We start from the raw sequence: 15,000 nt of genomic DNA, 5'->3' as shown, positions 1-15,000 counted from the left end.
AGAATCCCACCGTTCTCCACGCGAGTCTCCACCCACGTGTCACCTGACAGTCCATGAGAGGAGAAATGCCCCATGAAAATAATGTCACACTGCAGCTTCTTAAAGCTCACTGTGTTCTCAGTGTAAATATGAGCTGGTGTTTGTTACCGATCTCCAGGACTTTGAGAGCGAGGAGCCCGTCATCAATGAATATTCTGCTTCCCTTCTTGATCACGCGAGTCAGGCTGGGATAATCCAACCAGATTACAGACCCGTCCGTTTTATCACTCTCCGCCTCTGCTGTCACGACCCGAACCGACGCTCCGCGCTGCAGCGTCACCTCAGCATCCGCACTCTGACACACACACACACACACACACACACACACACACACACACACACACACACACACACACACACACACACACACACACACACGATCAGAACACACACACACACACATGATCAGAACAAACACACACACTAACCCAACCCCTAAACCTACCCATCACACACACACACACACACTAACCTGACCCTGAAACCTACCCATCACACACACACGATCAGAACACACACACACACTAACCCTACCCTTAAACCTACACATCACACAGAACTTTCTGCGCTTTTCAATTTTTGAAAAACCTTTTATTACTTTATTTTTATACCAGATTTACAAATGAGGACGTCCTTATAGGGAGGTTTTTGGAAAATTTGTCAGGTTTCGGTCACTTTTGGATACAAATTTGTCCCCAAAATATAGTTAAGTAGGTACACACACACACACACACACACACTCTCACACACACTCTACACACAAACTGTACACACACTGTCTGAACACTGATTACACACACACACACACACACACTGTCTGAACACTGATCACACACACACACAGTCTGAACACTGATCACACACACACACACACATACACACACACACACACGCACACACACACACACACACTGTTTGAACACTGATCACACACACACACACACTCCTTTAGAGAGTAAGTCGTACCCCTTTAACCAGGCCGGTACGAATCTCCGGTCCTTTAGTGTCGAGAGCGATAGCGACGGGCCTGTAGTACAGTGGGTCAGAGGTCAGCGCCTCCACGGCCTCACGGATGTTACAGATCGTCTCTCTGTGATACTGAGAGAGACACGTGTGAGATGCTGATCATGTGTCATAGATACTTGCGCACACACACACACACACACACACACACACACACTGACCTCATGAGAGCCGTGAGAAAAGTTGAGTCTGGCGATGTTCATTCCAGCCTTCACCATCTCCTTGAGTTTGGTGACGGAGCGGGAGGCGGGGCCTAAAACAGTCACATGACAGACAGACAGATGAAGAAGTGAAGATGAGCATCTGAAAACACTTTCACCCGAAAAGCACTGTGAGCTGCATTTTTATTATATATACACAGTATATTGCCAAAAGTATTGTACATTAATTTAATTCAGTGGCCTCAGTTGTATAAATCAAGCACGAGAGGCATGGAGACGCTTGAACGGGTCGCTCTCAGGAGCTCAGTGAACTCAAGCGTGAGACCGTGATCGGTTGCCACATGTGCAATAAGTACATTCGTGAAATTTCCTCACTACTAAATATTCAACGATCAACTGTTGGTGATATTATAACAAAGTGGAAGCAATTGGGAACTACAGCAACTCAGCCACGAAGTGTTTGGCCGCATAAAACCCCAGAGCGGGTCAGCGCATGCTGAGGCTCACAGTGCGCAGAAGTCGCCAACTTTCTGCAGAGTCAAGAGCTACAGTCCTCCGAACTTCTGTGGCCTTCAGATTGGCTCAAGAACAGTGCGTAAAAGTCACTTGTGACTGCATTGTGCTAAGTGTAAAGTTTGGTGGAGGGGGATTATGGTGTGGGGTTGTTTGGTGGAGGGGGGATTATGGTGTGGGGTTGTTTGGTGGAGGGGGGATTATGGTGTGGGGTTGTTTGGTGGAGGGGGAATTATGGTGTGGGGTTGTTTGATGGAGGGGGGATTATGGTGTGGGGTTGTTTGGTGAAGGGGGGATAATGGTGTGGGGTTGTTTGGTGGAGGGGGGATAATGGTGTGGGGTTGTTTGGTGGAGGGGGGATTATGATGTTGGGTTGTTTGGTGGAGGGGGGATTAAGGTGTGGGGTTGTTTTTCAGGGCTTGGCCCCTTAGTTCGAGTGAAAGGAACTCTTAATGCTTCAGCATACCAAGACATTTTGGACAATTTCATGCTCCCAACTTTGTTTGGATGTTTCTGTTCCAGCATGACTGCGCATCAGTGCACAAAGCAGGACCATAAACACACGATGAGGAGTTTGGTGTGAAGGAACTGGACTGACTGCACAGAGTCCTGAGCTCAACCCGATAGAACAGCTTTGGGATGAATTACAGTGTAGACTGAGAGCCAGGGCTTCTCGTCCAACCTCAGTGACGAACCTCACTAATGAGCTTCTAGAAGAATGCTAAAAAATTCCCATAAACCTAACCTTTGGGGAAAGCCGTCCCAGGAGAGTTGAAGCTGTTATTGCTGTAAAGGGTGAAGCAACTCCATATTAAATCCTACGGATTAACAATGGGATGTCATTAAAGTCATGTGCATGTACAGGTAGATGTCCCAAAACTTTTGGCAATATAGTGTATATTTATACATTTACAAATATCTAGAATCGGAATGACATGAACTGTAGTGCATGTGCTGCTGATTACAGGCCTGACCGATGGTGCAGATGATGCTGGTGTTGCGCGCAGTGATCGGCTCCTGATCGATGTCCAGCAGACACAGATGCTCCAGGAACGTGTCGGCCATCGAGGCATCCAGCTGCTGCTTCTGAATGAAGGAGTCCGGCAGAGCCATGACCTCAGAGTAACGTCTGATACGAGCTGAGAGAGAGAAAAGAGAGAGAGATGGTCAGAGGTTCTGCTGTCTATCTCTCACAGCAAACCTGGACCAAACCAGACTCATGGTGTTCCAGAGGAAGGTCTCAGGGAAACACTTCACTCATAGAGGAAGCCTTGAGATCTCAGTCTAGCTGAGCTCAGAGGGCATTTATACCATGAGATCACGGTTTTGCTAATTAAAATTATATGATGCAATCATTAAATCAATTCTACAGTACAGGAGTGAAATTTGGGGACTAATATTACATGTTAAAAATTGAGGTAAAAAAAAGAAGAACTGGAATTCTAAGGGTAAATAGAGGCAATGGCTGCAGGGCTGAACTAGGCTTAAACCCCTAATTGTATGTGCATAGCCTACGTATTATGGTATTTTGACCTGACTAAACCAAACATTCGACTATTTCTGCCATAATACCATGGTTACAGTTAGTTTTACTACATTAGATCCATGGTGAATGTTGGGGATTTTTGGACTGAAAAGCCTTCTACAACTCTATGGGGCACAATGTCTGCTTCTCACAGCAATGTTTTTAAAGTCCCCTGTGTTGAAAATCCAGCTTTTAATGTTGTTTATATGTCTCTGTGGTTTTTTAATATGCTTTAAGACAAACCATGTGTAAATTCATAAGTCGACAGCATTGCTGAGTAATTTCTCCTTAAAACTGCAGTGAACCAAAGACAGTCTCAAAAACACGGTTTGAAATAGCTGGTGTTTCTGACGTCACAAACTACCTTGTAACCAATCAGATCAACGTGTGATCTTCAACGAGTGGATCTCTGAGCGAGTGAGTGAGTGGAGGCGGGGCTCATTTGCATATTCATAGAACCGCGTATATGCCAATACTAAATGAGGCAAGGGTGTAGAGTTACATTCAAGCTATTTGAAGACATGAAGACATTTTTTTCAAGGAAACCCATTTAAATATGTCATTTTGGTGATCAAAGATGAGTTTTAAGGGATACAATGATTGAATACAGGAGGACTTTAAACTCGAAAAACAAACAAGAGCTGTTGAATTCTGGCAATGAATGAGTCAATGAAACATATACTCGCGCTTAAACTAATTAGTGAAACTCAAGATAAGTCTGACCCCAACCACAACCCTGACATTTATAAAGAGATTGATAAACATCTAAAGTATAATTAGGTTATAAATTAAAAAACGAATTTGACCTCCAAACCAAACTCCAGGGTTATTCGGCCCTAAATAGAACCAGCAAATTGGCAATTAAAAGACAGACAAATGCTTTCAAAATATCCACTCAGTGACCACGACTGGAATAATCTCTCTGGAATACTAATAACTGTGACTTTAATTGATGGTCGTCTAAATGATTTCCTCTCGTTTCAAGACACACTCAGGATAAAATCATTCGAGCCAAGTCAGCTTTATACAGTACAGATCATTTCAGAGCAGGTTCACAGTAATGAACAGGAGAATAACAGAATTAATGATGAAACTTCATCAAATATGAGACAAACTTAGATTCAGGAGTGAAGCAGCTCTACAGAAGAAGAAAGAGTCATTATTCAGATCAAGTTCTGTTCTCATCTGATAGTGTCAGTACAGTCAGATCAATAATATCACTGAATATTCACACTTTATTCATGCGATCTGTGATTTCTCTTGATGACTTTACTGGATGTAGATGCTGGTAATGTTACGTGACGAACAGACAGATGAGAGTTTGTCAAAGACGAGCAAATCAAAAGAAGAAGACAACAGAATACAGAGAAGAGAGAAAGATTCTGTTCATGGAGAGAAAGACTGAAGAACATCAGCAAGGTCACATTACAGAGAGAGAGAGAGAGAGAGAGAGAGAGAGAGAGAGAGAGAGAGAGAGAGAGAAAGAGGATGAATGTACATAGTTAGTAGAGTTCAGTCACATTCTAAAAGAAGAGTTCACTGCAAACACACACACACACACACACACACACACACTTTTTAATGCCCTGCAAGAATATTTAAGTAATTTTAGAATCAAAATGACATCCAATGTCTTGTAACATTATTTTTACCGTATGTTACGGTGATTTATTAACAGATTTGCCAGTATCCATTAGATCAGATCAGAGAGTGAATCTTCATCATCATCAGTTTGAGGAGTACGAAGGGATCAGCAGAAGTTAGTTACTCACCGCCCATCCTGACCAGCACTGATCCACTGCACACACTGACCGTCTCTCTCTCTCACACACACACACACACACACTCGTGCACACGCTTTATTCATCCGTCTGTCTCTCCTCCCTCTGCTCAAGTGTTCAGGTCAGTGGATATCTTTAGTAAGGACAAAGTCTGGATGGTCATTTTTAGAATCAGGCGTGCAAACACACAAAGACAAACATCCGTGCTTCACCGAAAACCTTCCTCAGACGAGGGATTAAATCATAAACCATATCAGATGAAAACAGAACTGAATTATGACTCTACTGTCTTCTGTAGAGCTGCTGAAATTGAACCTCATAATTGATTAACTTTGCAACACTGCGATACATTTTTATTTTCAGGATTCTTGAGGATAATGAATGTGTTCTTGCTAAATAAAAGTATTAATTTTATTTAAAACCCATTTACCCACAAAATTTTCACCACAGGGGGACTTTAATGTTTAGTTTAATTTATATTTCTTATTAATTTTATTTATTAGTTTTAGTTTATTTAGTTTGAATTATTTTAGGTACTTCAAATTAAACTCAATGAAAGTGAGAACTGTTGCTGATATAAAATAATTGTTAAAAGAAAATTGATTTTAGTTCAGTTAACTTTATTTAATTTCAAATAAAGTTTTCCACACTGATAATAATTATAAATGTTTCTTGAGCAGCAAATCAGCATATAAGAATGATTTCTGAAGGATCATGACACTGATCCTTTAGTTATTGTACTTTTTAAATATGTAATTGATTTTTAATATGAAAATACAATTAATTAATATAAAAATACATTTATTTTAATTAATAACATTTATTCACATAAAAAAATGCATGTTTTGCAGTGGAAAATTCTGCCAATGGGGTCAAAAAAATAAATTAATTCGAAAGGAAACCAAGATTATTTTTATGACTCCATTGGCAGATATTTGTTGTTCTTTTAAGCACAAACTCATTTAATTTTGATACACTTTTCACAAAAACAACTTTATGCAAATGTATCTTTATTTAAGAGTGTTTAGATATTAGATATTTGCGAAACAGAATTGTATAAAACAATATAGAAATAAAGCATCTTTTTCTTTTGCCCGATCAAACACTCTTTTGAATGAAAACCTCCTCCTGTTTCTGACTGACAGTAAATCACACGTGACAAAACTGATAAAAGACCTTTAAAAGAAAAGGAATCAGCATGTTTCAAGTAGAAGTTTTAAAAAAACAGACTTGAGTTTGTTTGAACATCTTCATTTGCTCATATTTAAATGGCCGAAGCTTGAATCACTAGAGTGAGTTGATTATGACCTCTAAGCATCACAGAATGTGCTGTTCTCTGAAAGCCTTTATCTCAGTTCAGAGCTACAGTAATAAAGTCACAGTGTTTGCAGTGACTGGAGCAGTAAATCAGTAGCTAGCAGACAAACAAACCTTTGAGCAGAAGCAGAAAAACTGGAATCAAAACAAAGTCATGCAAAAACAGACAATAACGTGCTTTTACTTTAAAAGATCAGCTAAAAAAGATTGAATTATATCAGACTGAGATCTGGAGGAGCATCAGCTCGTTTATGACTGAATCACTTTTGATCATGAACACTGAAACAAAGAGCCGAACTTTGACACAAACAATTATGTAAGACCTTTTTCCAGGTGTTCAGATACTTCGTTCTCAGGACATCAATATAAACACACTGACATGAAGATATGATGTTGATATAAGACAGATGTTCTCCTACCTGAGCCTCGTGTCTCGTGTTGAAGGAGTCTCAAGACATCTGATCTGATCGCTGATCTTCTGCAGCGCCACCTACAGGACTCAGACTGACGAGACCACACAAGTCGAGGTCAAGGGTCGATTCATCTGAACACTGCAGGACACACACACACACTCATGCACTCGCTCTTCAGAGCGTTTTTATTTAGTGGAATCAGAAGAATCTTGACATCATGTATTGATCCTCCAAGTCCATATGATCCAGAACAAACACTTATTAAATCTTCAGATCTTGAGATCGAGGCTTCGGTTCACTGGGATAAAAGTGGTTCAAAGGAATAAATATAAAATTTTCACCCTGAAAGTAGTGATCAGAAAATACTTTATTGCATTTCAAATACATTTCCTTTTCCAATAGTGCCTTGCATTTGTATCTGTATTAAAATCATGCTCTTTTATATTTTCACAATAAAACTTAGAACACACTTTAAGTATCTATTTTTTAAAACATATTTCAGAAAAAAACTCTTAAAGTGGAAGTATTGTGTAATTTTTAAAGTGTACTTTTTCATGGACGGACGGATGGACTGACTGATTGATTGATTGATTGATTGATTGATTGATCGATTCTTCGACTGACTGACTGATTGATCGATCGATTGATAGATTGACTGATTGATCGATTGATTGATAGATTGATTGTTTGATAGATTGACTGATTGTTTGATAGATTGACTGATTGATCGATTGATTGATAGATTGATTGTTTGATAGATTGACTGATTGATCGATTAAATGATTGATCGATTGACTATCGATTGATCGATTGACTGATTGTTTGATCGATTGACTGATTGTTTGATAGATTGACTGATTGATAGATCGACTGATTGATAGATTGACTGATTTTTTGATCGATTGACTGATTGTTTGATAGATTGACTGATTGATAGATCGACTGATTGATAGATTGACTGATTTTTTGATCGATTGACTGATTGTTTGATAGATTGACTGATTGATAGATCGACTGATTGATAGATTGACTGATTTATTGATCGATTGACTGATTGATCGATTGACTATCGATTGACTGATTGCTCGATTGACTGTTTGATAGATTGACTGATTGTTTGATAGATTGACTGATTGTTTGATAGATTGACTGATCGATTGACTGATTGATCGATCGACTGACTGATTGTTTGATGGATTTACTGATCGATTGACTGATTGATCGATCGACTGACTGATTGCTTGATAGATTGACTGATTGTTTGATTGATTGATCGATTGACTGACTGATTGTTTGATAGATTGACTGATTGTTTGATAGATTGACTGATTGGCTGATTGTTTGATCGATTGACTGATTGTTTGATAGATTGACTAATCGATTGACTAATTGATTGATAGATTGACTGATTGTTTGATAGATTGACTGATCGATTGACTGATTGATCGATCGACTGACTGATTGTTTGATAGATTGACTGATTGTTTGATTGATTGATCGATTGACTGACTGATTGTTTGATAGATTGACTGATTGTTTGATAGATTGACTGATTGGCTGATTGTTTGATCGATTGACTGATTGTTTGATAGATTGACTAATCGATTGACTAATTGATTGATAGATTGACTGATTGTTTGATAGATTGACTGATTGATTGACTGATTGATTGACTGATTGTTTGATTGATTGACTGATGGATTGAATGATCGATTGACTGATGGGTTGATTAATTGATCGATTGACTGATGGATTGATTGATTAATTGATCGATTGACTGATTGATTGACTGATCGATCGACTGATTGATTAATTTATTGGTTGATTGATTGATTTATAGGTTGATTGATTGAAAGATTTATTGGTTGATTGATTGACTGATTGATTGGTTGTTTAGGTGAGAGTGTGGTGAAGGTGATTCTGGGTGGAGACTCGGGCTGCAGAATGAGTGTGTATTTGGTGTTCAAATCTTCTGTGGATGAAACAGTCAGTCTGAAGTTCCTCAGAATCTACAAACACACACACAGAAACACATTGAATTAGTAGAAAGACTAGAGTAGTATTTTCTTGTAAAACACAATCTCATATTTAATCTTTTCCTATAATGATATTATAATCCAATCCAATAATCGTAGTTACCTAATGTTTTTTCATTATTCTTTTTTATAGTGTATAATCTAACCAGAGTTGTTTTAATATCATATATATACTATTAAAATTGTGTTAATATTTTGAATTAGATTTTACTTTGATATCTTCTGTTTTCACTTTACATTTGGTTAAACTTTCAGTCATTTTGTTGTTTTTGAATTATTTTTTTAATGTCTATAAAGTTTTTATTATTTTTCATTTTTAGTTTATTTAGTTTGAATTATTTTAGTACTTCAAAATAAACTGAATGAAAATAAGAAAGGTTGCTGAAATAAAACAACGTTCTAATATTTTATTTTAGTTAAGTTAACTTTATTTACTATCAAGTATTTAATATTTTTAATGGTTTTAATAACCCTGAATCTAAACCTAAATAATAAACCCTTGCCTTTAGCCACATGTGCACAACTGAGGCTCAGTGTTTGTAAATAAGGGATATTTTTCCTGAGACTCGATCCTGGTTTCTGTGTGATCAGGTGTTCTCCTGTAGTAACTCACGTGCAGTAACAGCAGCTGCATCTCGTTCTCTGCGATCCTGCGACCCACACACTGTCTGGAGCCAAAGCCGAACGCCAGCGAGCGAAACCCTGCTCCAGAACCCGGCTCAGCTCCGGTCCAGCGGCCCGGCTCGAAGCGCTCCGGACTCTCGAACACCTCGTGACTGCGGCCCAGAGGATACAGGCACACCTGCACCAGCGTCTGAAACACCGCTTCACATCATGATCCTGACATTCACATGCATTTTACCCTCATGTTGTTCCGGGCATTTCCACTATTGGCACCCTTGGTAAATATGTGCAAAATCTGCATTGTTTATCCTTTTGATCTTTCATTCAAAAAATTCACAAAAACCCAACCTTTCATTGAAGTTGAAAATTTTTTAGCAGATCAGGGTGACTAGGAACATGAAATTGTCTAGCTATGACTTCTAGTTTCACAGGAGTATAAATATGAGGAAACACAAAGGCCAAATTCCCTTAATCATCATCAGAATGAGTAATACAACAGAATATAGTTCTGATGTGCATCAAAAGATTGTTGAGCTTCACAAAATAGAAAGTGGCTGTAAGAAAATGCTAAAACACTGAAAATCCCCATTTCCCCATTAGGGCAATAATTAAGAAGTTCCAATCAACTAAAGATGTTGTGAATCTGCCAGGAAGAGGACGTGTGTTTATATCATCTTAATGCAAGAGTTTGTGTGGCCAAAGACTCTGCAAGGATCACAGATGGAGAATCGCAGAGATTAGTGAGTCTTGGGCTCAGAAAGCCTAAAAAATAATAATCAAACAGCCCCTACATCAACGTTGTTTGGGAGGGTTTCAAGAAAAATCCTCCTCGCTCATCCAGAAACAATCTCCAGCATGTTCAGTTGTCAGACACGACTGGAACTTTAAACAGGACTGGATTCAGTGGTCAGATGAAACTAAAAAAGAGCTTTTTGGCAGCAAACACACCAGATGGGTTCAAAAGTAGCCCATGGTTAAATATACCGCTGGATCTTTAATGTTGTGGGCCAATTTTTTTGTTGGAGGTCCTGGACTTTTTGTTCAGATACATGGCATCATGGATTCTAGCAAATACCAACAGATATAAAAAAAAAATTTAAATCTCTGCTGGAAAACGTATAATGGAACGTGGTTGGATCCTCCATCAGGACAACAATCCAAAAACAAACATCAAAATCAACACAAAAATGTGTCACTGAGCAGTCATCTCTTATCTGGGCAAAAGGAATAATGAGCAACAACTATGTGGCAATTAATAATGCAATAATTGTGTGGCAATAATTATGGCCAACATGCATTGGAGAAAAACATTTATTTCATAATGAGATTTTCCCCACAATTTTAATTGTTTTACTTCAATGAAAGGTTAGAATTTTGTGAATTTTTTGAATGAAAGATCAAAAGAATAAACAATGCAGATTCATTTTTACAGCCATCGTTGATCATATATACCAGCGGTGGCAAAATTAGTGGAGGGCACTGAATATGTTATCACATTGGACTAAAACTAGGGTATAACACAACTTCGTAGTGGAGTAAAAAGTATATTTGTCTTTCAAATGTAGTGAGGTTAAAGTAAAAAGTTTCCCGAAAAAAATATTTTCAAGTAAAGTACAGATACTCAAAAAGTGTACTTAAGTACAGTACTCAAGTAAGTGTACTTTGTTACTGTCCACCTCTGATCATAGGCCTCATTAATCTAAACTCATGCACCTCAGTGTTAAAAACCCCGCACTAAGCTTATATCAATGAGGCGAAAAAGAAACACAAAACCTGTGCAAACTGAAAGAAAAGAAGTTGATAAAAAGATGGATTCCAATATTTGGTCATTACTGGAGGTTTACAAGCAATTTAAAACACTGGGAAGCAGCAGTTTTGCTTAAGGATTTTCAACACATCGGTTAATAATGTGAAAATGTTGGCATTTTCCTGATTCGGTCAGATGTGTGTGTTTATGTGTTTGTCTCACCCCTGCCGGCACATGGTAGTTCTGGAGGACAATGTCTCGAACCGGATACCTCTGGACGGTGATTCCCACCGGATACAGCCTGAAACACACAAACACACTCTCAGCGTCTGAAATCATATGGCCACTGATCAGATGAGAACAGAAATTCTGAATAATGACTCTCTCTTCTTCTGTAGAGCTGCTTCACTCCTGAATCTAAGTTTGCCTCATATTTTATGAAGTTTCATCAGCGATTCTGATATTTTCCTGTTTATTACTGTGAAATGATTAAGCTTACTTGTCTATCTGGTGATATTTCTGGATGATCCGGCCTCTCTCTCACCTCAGTGTCTCCTTCACGGTTCCTTTCAGCAGTGGCGCCCCCTGCAGGGCCTTCTGGGGGTTTCCTGATGCCTGTTGCCATGATGACAGCACCTGCGCTCGCACACGCTCCTGGACGTCAGGGTTGCGCGCCAACTCGAAGAGAGCAAACTGCAGTGGGACGGCGGTCTGAGTGATTGAATGTTCATAAACACATTAATTCCCTCATATTCTCCATTGTTGCAGCTCCTCTCTTCCCAGTCTGTCAGTAACGCTCTGTTTAGTTCCTGTCTCTATGAAGCCCCTCCTTCTGAAAAGCACACTGTGCTCTGATTGGTCGGCTGGGTCAGTGTTTTATAATTGGTCGAGCACTTCGAGTGTGTTTGGGAAATGTCCCGCCCCTTACCATAACCACCAGTTTAACACACTACTAACTAACTCAACCAGGCCCCGCCCCTTTATTCTGCATATTAATTATTATAATGAGGAATATTGTGACAAGTTCGTTCCATTTCAATGGATAAAAAAAAATAGAAAATATCTTTATTTGTGTTCTGAAGATGAAGGAACGTCTTATGGGTTTGGAATGACACAAGGGCTAGTAAATGATGGCAGAATTAAAATTTCTGTCAAGACAACTCTCTGAGTGTTTGGCATGGTAATGGATATATGACCATGTTGATATGTTTGGACTTGGCGTTTGGGTTTGGACTATATATCTGCTACGCTGCTGCTGCTGCTCCTGTTACTGCTGCTGCTGTTGCTGTTATTGCTGCTGCTGATGTTGGTTATTGCTGCTGCCGCTGATGGTTATTGCTGCTGCTGCTGTTATTGCTGCTGCTGATGTTGGTTATTGCTGCTGCCGCTGATGGTTATTGCTGCTGCTGCTGTTATTGCTGCTGCTGATGATGGTTATTGCTGCTGCTGCTGTTATTGCTGCTGCTGATGTTGGTTATTGCTGCTGCCGCTGATGGTTATTGCTGCTGCTGCTGCTGTTATTGCTGCTGCTGCTGCTGCTGCTGCTGTTATTGCTGCTGCTGCTGCTGCTGCTGTTATTGCTGCTGCTGATGTTGTTATTGCTGCTGCTGATGTTGGTTATTGCTGCTGCTGATGATGATGATGGTTATTGCTGCTGCTGCTGCTGATGATGATGGTTATTGCTGCTTCTGTTATTTCTGCTGCTGCTTTTATTTCTGCCACTGTTGCTGTTATTGCTGCTACTGCTGCTGTTATTACTGCTGCTGCTGTTATTTCTGCCACTGTTGCTGTTATTGCTGCTGCTGATGTTGGTTATTGCTGCTACTGCTGCTGTTATTTCTGCCACTGTTGCTGTTATTGCTACTACTGCTGCTGTTATTGCTGCTGCTGATGATGATGGTTATTGCTGCTGCTGTTATTGCTGCTGCTGCTGTTATTTCTGCCACTGTTGCTGTTATTGCTGCTACTGCTGCTTTTATTGCTGCTGCTGATGTTGGCTATTTCTGCTACTGCTGCTGTTATTGCTGCTACTGCTGCTGTTATTGCTGCTGCTGCTGATGGTTATTTCTGCTACGGCTGCTGTTATTTCTGCCACTTTTGCTGTTATTGCTGCAACTGCTGCTGTTATTTCTGCCACTGTTGCTGTTATTGCTGCTGCTGATGTTGGTCATTGCGGCTGCTGTTATTCCTGCTGCTGCTGCTGATGATGTTGTTACTGGTGTTATTACTGCTGCTGTTGTTACTGCTGCTGTTATTCCTATTATCGCTGCTGTTTTTCCTGCTGCTGCTGTTATTGCCGCTGCTGTTATTAATTGCTGCTGTTGGTTAGTGCTGCTGCAAAGCAAGTATGGGACTTGCTACTGCCAATGCATACAAAACACGCTATTTGTGAGCAAGACATACTGTTGCAGCACATTATATTATGCATGAATTACCTGTTACATATCTATACAGGTGGAGCTCGGGGAGGAGAAGGGTTTCTAAAAGAGAGCTGCAACTGCTACAGCAAATGCTGACCAGTATTTGAAGGTTGAGCAGCGAGCTCATTGGCTACAGCTGGAACCAATCAGCAGTGCCCTATAGAAAATGATGTGTTTGCAAGCAGATTGAGTTATCTATCAGAGGACCTATAAGTCTGTGCCATCTATAGTTTCGTGACAGAACTGAACTATGACACTTTTGAATGAACTATCACTTTAAGTTGTTGTCAGTTTGTTGGTCGGTGCATGTGAGTTTGTACCGTATCGACTCCGCCCGCCATCAGTTCGGTGATGTTGGCTCTGATCAGCTCTAATGATAACTGCCCCGCGTCTATCAGCTGCCCCAGCACGCCCCGGAAACGCCCCTCAGAGCCTCCGGACGCCCCCTTCTGCAGATGCTGATACCCCCGCTGGATGCGCGCCTCCGCTACAAACACACACACACATAAACACATGCACACAACCAGTGTTGGGGGTAACTCATTACAAGTGAATTGAGTTACGTAATCAGATTACTTTTTCAAGTAACTAGTAAAGTAACGCATTACTTTTTCAATTTACAAGAAAATATCTAAGTTACTTTTTCAAATAAGTAACGCTAGTTACTTTTTCACATTTATTGACTGATAGCTCTCCTGTCCCCATGTTGAGAGAAATAAAGTGAGGAGGTGTTGTGTGTCTGTGTGCACTGTGTAAACATGATGGTTATTTTAGTTCAAGACTAAACGTGAACATTACCTTGTCTCACTTGCATGAAAACATTCAGTATTCCTCAAAATTAATAAAAATAGTAAAATGAAATCTCAGAATGATACGCAAAACTTTTATAATTAACTATATTAAATTACACAAATATACTTTATGTATTTAATCTCACTTTATTAACCAATGTCTTTGCTGCTGACCTTCAAATATCTAATTCAACCCTAATAATAAGCAAAAATTACTTTAGATTAGATTTAGAAATAAGAGTGTTGAACTTCCTTCTCCTGTTTCCTATTGTTCTTTAATCCAGAACAGCAGCAGCTGAAATGTTTGTTTGAGCGGCGGCCTCTACTGTACAGGAGTAAATATGCATTTCCTTCAGCCTGAGGATTATTCACTTTACTTTTGGTGTGAAAGAGCCTTTACATTTGCCAAAAATATAACTTTTGTTGTTGTTATTAAAAACAAACAAGCAAACCCAGCCCAGGTGAGAAAAAGTAACCCAGAAGTAACATAACGCATTACTTTTCATAAAAAGTAACTAAGTAACGCAATTAGTAACTTTTTATGGGAGTAACGCAATACTGTAATTTCATTACTTTTAAAAGTAACTTTCCCCAACACTGCAAACAACAG

The 15,000-nt window shown here is 39.5% G+C and overlaps 2 protein-coding genes across 5 annotated transcripts in view; both read right to left on the bottom strand.

Moving 5' to 3' along the window:
* The window catches only part of pklr (pyruvate kinase L/R), an 11,524-nt gene extending 4,644 nt beyond the window's left edge, over window positions 1-6,880 (bottom strand). The window contains exons 1-6 of one of the 3 annotated variants that reach the window (XM_077229996.1): window positions 6,779-6,880; window positions 2,711-2,875; window positions 1,224-1,315; window positions 1,006-1,137; window positions 148-334; window positions 1-43 (exon numbers count right to left, since the gene is read on the bottom strand). The exon at window positions 1-43 is cut by the window's left edge and continues 231 nt beyond it. In XM_077229996.1, coding sequence (XP_077086111.1) covers window positions 1-43; window positions 148-334; window positions 1,006-1,137; window positions 1,224-1,315; window positions 2,711-2,849 — 593 coding nt within the window. In that variant the 5' untranslated portion in view covers window positions 2,850-2,875; window positions 6,779-6,880. Of the gene's footprint in view, window positions 44-147; window positions 335-1,005; window positions 1,138-1,223; window positions 1,316-2,710; window positions 2,876-4,913; window positions 5,178-6,778 lie in introns of those variants that run through there. The other 2 variants (XM_077229995.1, XM_077229997.1) reach the window with 2 other exon arrangements.
* A 243-nt stretch (window positions 6,881-7,123) lies between these two features.
* Window positions 7,124-15,000, bottom strand: part of cyp11c1 (cytochrome P450, family 11, subfamily C, polypeptide 1) — a 25,107-nt gene continuing 17,230 nt past the window's right edge. For both annotated transcript variants that reach the window (XM_077229999.1, XM_077229998.1), the window contains exons 5-9: window positions 13,920-14,086; window positions 11,724-11,890; window positions 11,402-11,480; window positions 9,422-9,622; window positions 7,124-8,781 (exon numbers count right to left, since the gene is read on the bottom strand). In XM_077229999.1, the coding sequence (XP_077086114.1) occupies window positions 8,587-8,781; window positions 9,422-9,622; window positions 11,402-11,480; window positions 11,724-11,890; window positions 13,920-14,086 (809 nt within the window). In that variant the 3' untranslated portion in view covers window positions 7,124-8,586. The remainder of the gene's footprint in view (window positions 8,782-9,421; window positions 9,623-11,401; window positions 11,481-11,723; window positions 11,891-13,919; window positions 14,087-15,000) is intronic.

Source organism: Siphateles boraxobius, unplaced genomic scaffold (genome assembly GCF_051911475.1).
Source record: "Siphateles boraxobius isolate OS27281-9 unplaced genomic scaffold, OSU_SipBor_1 137, whole genome shotgun sequence".
NCBI lineage: Eukaryota > Metazoa > Chordata > Actinopteri > Cypriniformes > Leuciscidae > Siphateles > Siphateles boraxobius.
Note: the sequence above shows the minus strand (reverse complement) of the source record. Positions and strands in the feature narration are given on the sequence as shown.